Source organism: Lissotriton helveticus, chromosome 2_2 (assembly GCF_964261635.1).
Source record: "Lissotriton helveticus chromosome 2_2, aLisHel1.1, whole genome shotgun sequence".
NCBI lineage: Eukaryota > Metazoa > Chordata > Amphibia > Caudata > Salamandridae > Lissotriton > Lissotriton helveticus.
The window spans coordinates 132,648,174-132,657,255 of NC_136060.1; the positions used below are offsets into that span (position 1 = coordinate 132,648,174).

The following is a 9,082-nucleotide window of genomic DNA, read 5'->3' on the forward strand; positions in this document are numbered from 1 at the left end:
ACTAGAGTGAGGTCTGCTCTGAAGGCCAGAGAGGTGCCCTCCATTCTCCCATTGTAAGAGGCAGAGGAGGACCTGCATGAATGCAGCTCATAACAGATGCCCCCCAGTTTAACCATTCACACTGGGCCACCTGACTCTTCATTCTTTACATGCTTAACACTCATTTATTATCAATGCAGCTGTTAGAACCTACTGGTGCTAAAGTGGTAGTAATAGTGGTAAAAATCTATTGTTTTTGATTAATTAAAACCATTACAAAAATACATTCTGATAAAATATTTTGGTTGCTAAAGTGAATTTGCAGTAAAAACTAAAAACTGTCCTAGGTTATACGTTTGCACACGGAAACATATCTTTAACTCAAGAAAGCCTTTATTTAACTCCTGATCTTTTCTTTTCCTTAAGGAAGCGAAGTGATACTGTGCTGGACACAACAATGCAGAATTTCAGAAGATAAGCAAGATGGCCACGTTAACCTTGATGACATTAATATTTCAGTAATTCATGCAATTGATACCTCTAAGGAAGGATTACATATGTGCGTGACAGATATAAAAAATGAAACAATATATCATACAAGGCTGAAAAAAAACATTTCGTCTAGCTTAGCAAGGAAACAGAGGGATGTCCGAAGTACTGAAAGACAAGTGACAACAGAGGAAGATTTCATTCTGGCAGTCTGTCTCTCCGTCATCATAACATTTATCTGTGCCTTCTGCCTAGGATTTTTCTTGAGACCATGGATTCAAATACTGTGCAACAACATAAAAAGGAACAAAGGAGCTGAGCCTGCACAAACATACCAAAATCAGGGTTTTTCAGATGAGTCATTTGAAGCAGAAATCTTTGAAACTATAGTGTCTCATTCGCTGCGGCAGCGACTTGATGATAAAGACACATCCGGAAGTCTGCAGAGTTCAGCAGAATGTCCTCAGCGCCATGTTTCGGTGCACTTTGATGACGACATCTCCAACAGTTTAAAAGAAACACATTTTTCTGGTAGGCATTTATATAAAGAAGGAAATCATGAAATGATTCAACACAAGGATCCCAGTGGGTCTGAAATTTACACGGAAGTTGATGCTGACTTACCAGATAATCCACAGGAACTACAGTGCGGATGTGACACAAATAACAGAGAACCACCTGAATATGCAAATGAACCGTTTAAAGCGCATGCAGAATCTGTCTGGCCACCATGTATTCATGGGGCATCACAGTTGGACCAACTCTCGGTCCAGGGTTTAGAGGCCATTATGGAAGATCGTAGCATCCCAAAAAGACATCCTGGCCAACTTCTTGAACACAATGGCAGTGCAGTTGGAACTAAGTTTTCAAAGCAGCACAAACCCAACAAATACGCTGGCGATAGTGATAGTGATGAAGGCAGACAGCACAAATTGCAGATAGGGCCTGAGTCTTGTGTCAATTGCGTCCCTAGACAGAATTCTATATGCTGCCAGCACCTGGATGTACCTATAGAGGCTAGAAGGATTCATAACATCCATGATGACGATTCGAGTCAAGAATGGGACTACTCATCCTCAGACTGCGAGATAGGAAACGTGATAACCGATAGCAGGAGAAGAGACAACATAAGTGCGGTCAACATAATTAGTGAAACAGAGCAACAGACATTAGATGACGTAGTATCATTCCAATCTGGTGAACCTCCCTCCTCTTCTCATGGGGACTATGATGCAGCCAGTAGGGGAGAAAAAGATGAGATAAGTGGAGTTGTACCAGTGACCTTGCAAAGTGCAAAATGTATTTGTGTGTTTCTTAAACATCCACATTTTTTTCCACGAACAGATTTGGGATGTGGTGAGCAAGATCGGTTTGGAGAATCTGGTTGTGAGGATCAGCTTGCAGTACCATTCGGGTACTCACCAATTATCGACAAACCCATTCCTACAATTTGTGTAAAATCACATTCTGAAAACATTAGTGGAAACAAAGTAAATGTCGAGAGCTACAGCACTGGGACCTTTCAAAATCTTGACCCCGGATGTGAAAGCTTTTGTTTTGGAGACAGCTCATCTGACATCAGTTATGACAGTGGAACAGATGAAGGGTCTTCATTCAGATTCAGCCCATCCAGTTCCTTCTCAGGCAGTGAATTATCCAGATATGAGATCGGTTGTTGCAGACCTGGTAGCAAGAGAAGTTTCATTGATCTGACCCTGGATGGTATTGATAGCTTGCCCAGGGGTTCAGGTAACAGCTTCAGTACCTTATCTCCTGCACCACAATGTAGTGCATACATGCTGACAACTGAAAGAAATATAGATGCTAAAGAGAGCAGAGCATCCTCGAAGACTGCTGGACTTTCTAAGTCAACTGCTGATAACTCTGAAGCATCAGAAGTGGATATTCCAGCTGCAAAGTGTGATACACTGATAGCATCCACCAGTGCTCATGCAGTGTCATATGAAAAACAACCTAACCTAATTCACAGTCCACAAAACAAGTATAATTTAAGCATCCCAGTACAGTTTTCCAAAGAAGCCGTAGTGAGTATAGAGAGCCAATGCGTCAAAGAAAATTTGGAGCAAATTTGTGATGCTGAACTTTCCACTCAGATGTTTAACTTAGATATGTGTGATGGCCCACAGGTGACCCCTTTGGGGAAAGGAAATCTTCATCAATATCAGAGAAGCTGCCAAAATACACACATGGAACCCTTGCCAGAGATATATTCTGATCCTCCCAGTCAAACCACAGAAGATGTAATATGGACGCCAAGGCCAGTTGACTTTGGTTCAAATTGGGCTGGCTACACCCTCACTGAATCAATGTGGCAGTCCAATGGAGCTGATGAAGAACAACAAGTTCCTGCAGGACAGGATGTGACAGTTATTCCAGAGCCATCAGAACAAGCACAGGTTCTAACTACTTCACAGACCAATTCCCTAGAAAAACAGGATTCTGAAGAATGCCTCGTATGTGGATTCCCAGAAGAAATATTTGATTCTCAGGTATCTCAAAATCAGCTTTGTATATGTGCAAGAGAACTGCAAAAGTCCACAAATGGCCGTGGCATGGACATATGCTCCAATGTTAGCTATCATAATGCAGAAGACAATCTTCCTTCATTGTCTATTCATAGCAAGTCTTCCCTCCCTTGCCATACTGGGGTCCTGGCAAAGACAACAGAACTGTTTATTTCTGAAAGGACTACAATCAATGAAGGGGCCGAAGCTGCAATGTTTGAGGAATGGAAGTCACTTCCGGGGTCAGTTTTAAACACTCAACATTCACTAGAACATGAAGAAACAATCACCCATGAGAATAGCCAACAAGGATACACAAATGAAACTAGGAGTGGGGTTTTGGTCAAGAATCGCTCTGTTTTTGATGCCTTTGTTAGTTCATTACAGTCTGGAAATAAGAAAATGCTTGACAAATGATGCTTTAATTTAGGCATCAGATCATGGTTTGGCATCTTCAAACTGTGTCAATGTTTGTGACAAGTCCTATAGCATTGTAATGCTGATTTTTAACTTCCTGTCGGATTGTGGGGTTAGCGAGCTTGACGCCGTCACCTCCAGCAACAAACCCAAATGGTCCATTTTCAATTAATTGAACCCGATATGAGATTTCTTATAAATTTCTTGAACTAACTATTCAAAGATTAAATCTCTTTGAAATCTGGTATGGCTACTTAAAAATAGTTCTTTATTCACAATAACTATAATGTAGTCCATAACCCTCTTTGTCAAGGCTGTAAGTAAAAATAAAAACATATTTAACCTCTCATATACAATCAAATACTTTATTTATCACAGCTCCTATACATTGAATAAATTATTGGAATCCATTCGTAAGTATATTTATAAGAAACATCCTATTGGGTACCATTATAATGATGATAGCTGTGTGACTATCACCTGCAGTCTCTGAGCTCTGACTCCCTTGTTTAAAAGTACGAAAAATTAGAAACAAATGTGAATTGCACAGTGCACTAACAGTAATTCCTCAGCAACCTGATGATTTTTTTTTATTAAAAACATTATAATCTTGAACTTCTTGATGTTTGTATATTTAAATCGAAACAAAACATTGAGAGAAAACATTTGCTAAATGTTGGTTTCTGAGAGAAGAATAAAAACACGCTTTTGCTAGGAGGGTCTTCTGAATAGACATAGCCCTCTCGGGCATCTGCAAATCAAAAACTGTACTGATTTGTTCTTTGTTCTGCCAACTCTTCCTGTCTACCCACAGAGAGTTAACACTTCAACTATCTGGTCTGGGCTCAGAGGAAGACCATTGTCTTGTGAGCCAGGGTTGTTAACGCTTCCATTTCTGGGTGAGGTTGCCTAAAGTCCTTTTTAGGTCTCGCCTTTACCATTCCGAAGGAATGGGAAATGGCGAGAATTCAAGTGCTCGAACTGATTGTGAAACCACCGCTTTTTTTGTGGCGTTTTCTTCGAGTGCACGTGGCCACAGGCACGCGCTTTTGGCCCATACACTTTCATGGCCATCTGTTCCTCAATGTCCCTCCCACCCTTCGTTTGATCTTGCCGCGAGTTCAGGCTAATGGCCCTCCCCCCTCCCCCAGCACAGAGCGCGCATCGCGGCCGCACAGCACATCAAAGGGCTTCTCCCAGCGTGTGCTCCGCGGCTTCTCCTCCCCTAATTATGTGGCCGGCCGTACTTGTGTTTCCCGGCCGCTTCTCGGCCACTCTTGTATTTAATTAGCAGCAGCAGCATTTCTCCTGCGCCAGGCCACATCAAAGGCTCTGTGCCACTTTCACCCACACAGCAACACTTACAGACACGCAACGCCACTCACACCCACGCAAGCCCACTATCATCCACGCAACACCACACTCACCCACGCAACGCCACTCACCCAAGCAACACCACTCACACACGCAACGCAACTCATCCACGCAACCCCACTCATCCACGCAACGCCACTCACTCACGCAACGCCACTCACACACGCAACGCCACTCACACACGCAACGCCACTCACACACGCAACGCCACTCACACACGCAACGCAACTCACGTATGCAACGCCACTCACGTATGCAACGCCACTCACACATGCAACACCACTCACACACGCAACGCCACTCACACACGCACGCCACTCACACACGCAACGCCACTCACACACGCAACGCCACTCACGTATGCAACGCCACTCACGTATGCAACGCCACTCACGTATGCAACGCCACTCACGTATGCATCGCCACTCACACATGCAATGCCACTCACACACGTAACGCCACTCACACAGCCACTCACACATGCAACGCCACTCACACATGCAACGCCACTCACACATGCAACGCCACTCACACATGCAATGCCACTCACGTATGCAACGCCACTCACACACGCAACGCCACTCACACACGCAACGCCACTCACACACGCAACGCCACTCACACACGCAACGCCACTCACACAAGCAGCGCCACTCACACAGCCACTCACACATGCAACGCCACTCACACATGCAACGCCACTCACACAGCCACTCACACATGCAACGCCACTCACACATGCAACGCCACTCACACATGCAACGCCACTCACACACGCAACGCCACTCACACACGCAACGCCACTCACGTTGCCACTCACACACGCAACGCCACTCACACACGCAACGCCACTCACACATGCAACGCCACTCACACATGCAACGCCACTCACACATGCAACGCCACTCACACACGCAACGCCACTCACACACGCAACGCCACTCACACACGCAACGCCACTCACACACGCAACGCCACTCACACACGCAACGCCACTCACACACGCAACGCCACTCACACACACAACGCCACTCACACACGCAACGCCACTCACACACACAACGCCACTCACACACGCAACGCCACTCACACACGCAACGCCACTCACACACGCAACGCCACTCACACACGCAACGCCACTCACACACGCAACGCCACTCACACACGCAACGCCACTCACACAAGCAGCGCCACTCACACAGCCACTCACACATGCAACGCCACTCACACATGCAACGCCACTCACACAGCCACTCACACATGCAACGCCACTCACACATGCAACGCCACTCACACATGCAACGCCACTCACACACGCAACGCCACTCACACACGCAACGCCACTCACGTTGCCACTCACACACGCAACGCCACTCACACACGCAACGCCACTCACACATGCAACGCCACTCACACATGCAACGCCACTCACACATGCAACGCCACTCACACATGCAACGCCACTCACACACGCAACGCCACTCACACATGCAACGCCACTCACACATGCAACGCCACTCACACATGCAACGCCACTCACACATGCAACGCCACTCACACACGCAACGCCACTCACACACGCAACGCCACTCACACACGCAACGCCACTCACACACGCAACGCCACTCACACACGCAACGCCACTCACACACGCAACGCCACTCACACACGCAACGCCACTCACACAAGCAGCGCCACTCACACAGCCACTCACACATGCAACGCCACTCACACATGCAACGCCACTCACACAGCCACTCACACATGCAACGCCACTCACACATGCAACGCCACTCACACATGCAACGCCACTCACACACGCAACGCCACTCACACACGCAACGCCACTCACGTTGCCACTCACACACGCAACGCCACTCACACACGCAACGCCACTCACACATGCAACGCCACTCACATGCAACGCCACTCACACATGCAACGCCACTCACACATGCAACGCCACTCACACACGCAACGCCACTCACACACGCAACGCCACTCACACACGCAACGCCACTCACACACGCAACGCCACTCACACACGCAACGCCACTCACACACGCAACGCCACTCACACACACAACGCCACTCACACACGCAACGCCACTCACACACACAACGCCACTCACACACGCAACGCCACTCACACACGCAACGCCACTCACACACGCAACGCCACTCACACACGCAACCCCACTCACACACGCAACGCCACTCACACATTGTGGGTGCAGATTGTGGGTGCAGATTGTGGGTGCAGATTCAGGGTGCAGATTCAGGGTGCAGATTCAGGGTGCAGATTGTGGGTGCAGATTGTGGGTGCAGATTGTGGGTGCAGATTGTGGGTGCAGATTCAGGGTGCAGATTCAGGGTGCAGATTCAGGGTGGAGATGGGTGCAGATTGTGGGTGCAGATTCAGAGTGCAGATTCAGAGTGCAGATTCAGAGTGCAGATTCAGAGTGCAGATTCAGGGTGCAGATTGTGGGTGCAGATTGTGGGTGCAGATTGTGGGTGCAGATTGTGGGTGCAGATTCAGGGTGCAGATTCAGGGTGCAGATTCAGGGTGCAGATTGTGGGTGCAGATTGTGGGTGCAGATTGTGGGTGCAGATTCAGAGTGCAGATTGTGGGTGCAGATTCAGAGTGCAGATTCAGAGTGCAGATTGTGGGTGCAGATTGTGGGTCCAGATTGTGGGTGCAGATTGTGGGTGCAGATTCAGAGTGCAGATTCAGAGTGCAGATTCAGGGTGCAGATTCAGGGTGCAGATTCAGGGTGCAGATTGTGAGTGCAGATTGTGGGTGCAGATTGTGGGTGCAGATTGTGGGTGCAGATTGTGGGTGCAGATTGTGGGTGCAGATTGTGGGTGCAGATTCAGAGTGCAGATTGTGGGTGCAGATTGTGGGTGCAGATTCAGAGTGCAGATTCAGAGAAAACTCAGCAGCACCACCACCATTGCAATGCAATAGGTCTCGTTTTAACGCAAATTTAAGCTATAGGCCTTGTAAATGACAAAGCCTTTTATTTATGTTCCAAAAACCAGAACGCAAAAATAAAGGGCATTATCATTTACAATGCTAATAGTTCAGACTCGCGTTATTGCGAGACCTATTGCATTTCCAATGCTTGTTTTATATAGTTACTTTTCCACTCAAAATGTCAAATATCTGATTTCTCCATTTCATCTGTTTTTGAAAATTAAGTGGTAAATAACTCTAAGTGACTTTTCTGACATTTTCCCAGGTAAAGATGGTAGACTAAATATGTTAAATACCTAGGCCTATCTTGTTGAAAAGGTAGCTGAACCTACACATCGAAACAGCATTGAGGCCTTTAGACACTGAGAGGGCACACTTTCTAAATATATATTGTGCCACTTATATGTTAATTAATCAACCTGCTATGTGGCCATTCAAGGCCCACTTTAGTGGTGACTAATGTATGTAAATAGGTTTCCTAACACAGCAAATGCCATTTTCCTTGCAGTGTGTCACTGCAGTGCACTAAACTGCAGCCCAGCCAGAGCACAGTCCAGCCATATATTTTTGTTATGAATATGAGTGTTGTTGTACATACACAATGCAGTCCACATAAGTCATTCAACTCCCAAGCCATTGGTGCATTTTCTGCACCATCCGCTGTGGCCTTACTCGAGAATTAAATAGACAAAACGGTGAAACCAATTTTACCACTACAATTTTAGGGGCAGAGGGCACGCACTGTTGAACAGAATAGAAGTGTCAGAAGGCACAGAGTCCGAATACTAGCAAAATAAGAAAATTCCAACCAACTCTGCCAAACCAAGTCCTCTCCAAACCACACACAAGCAACCCAAGACTGATTTCGGCCTGAGTAGGCCTCTTCCCCCAGGTGTGGCTTGGTTTCAGTGTCACACTTAGCAAGGGATACAAAAAAAAGTAATGGATGGAATGCTTGAATTAATCTCAGCCACTGTTATTCACTCAGGGCCGCATCAAAGTCTAATGTTTTTTGCACACCATGTCACCTCACATTAATTCAAGCATTCCATCCATCCCTTTTTAGATCTCGCTGAGCCAGCGCGCATGCGCTATCAGCGAGACATTTAGTAAGCGAGTTTCAAAAATGCTACCCACCCCGTTCGCTGTTGCCGGAGTAATACCGTATCCTCTGAGAATCATTCGGCGGAGACTTGTGAGATGACGCGCAGACACCCAACCAGCTCCCACCGCAGGCTAGACGAGGCAGGGCTGTTGCGGAATATTAATACCTTCTGGCAGCAGGCACGAAGTGCTGCCGCTCTGGGCTTGGGAGCAGAGA

The 9,082-nt window shown here is 46.9% G+C and overlaps 1 protein-coding gene across 1 annotated transcript in view; it reads left to right on the forward strand.

Moving 5' to 3' along the window:
- The window catches only part of LRRC66 (leucine rich repeat containing 66), a 51,920-nt gene extending 47,895 nt beyond the window's left edge, over nucleotides 1–4,025 (forward strand). Inside the window, exon 5 of the mRNA XM_078678201.1 lies at nucleotides 406–4,025. Coding sequence (XP_078534327.1) covers nucleotides 406–3,410 — 3,005 coding nt within the window. The 3' untranslated portion in view covers nucleotides 3,411–4,025. The remainder of the gene's footprint in view (nucleotides 1–405) is intronic.
- The last annotated feature ends 5,057 nt before the right edge of the window (nucleotides 4,026–9,082 follow it).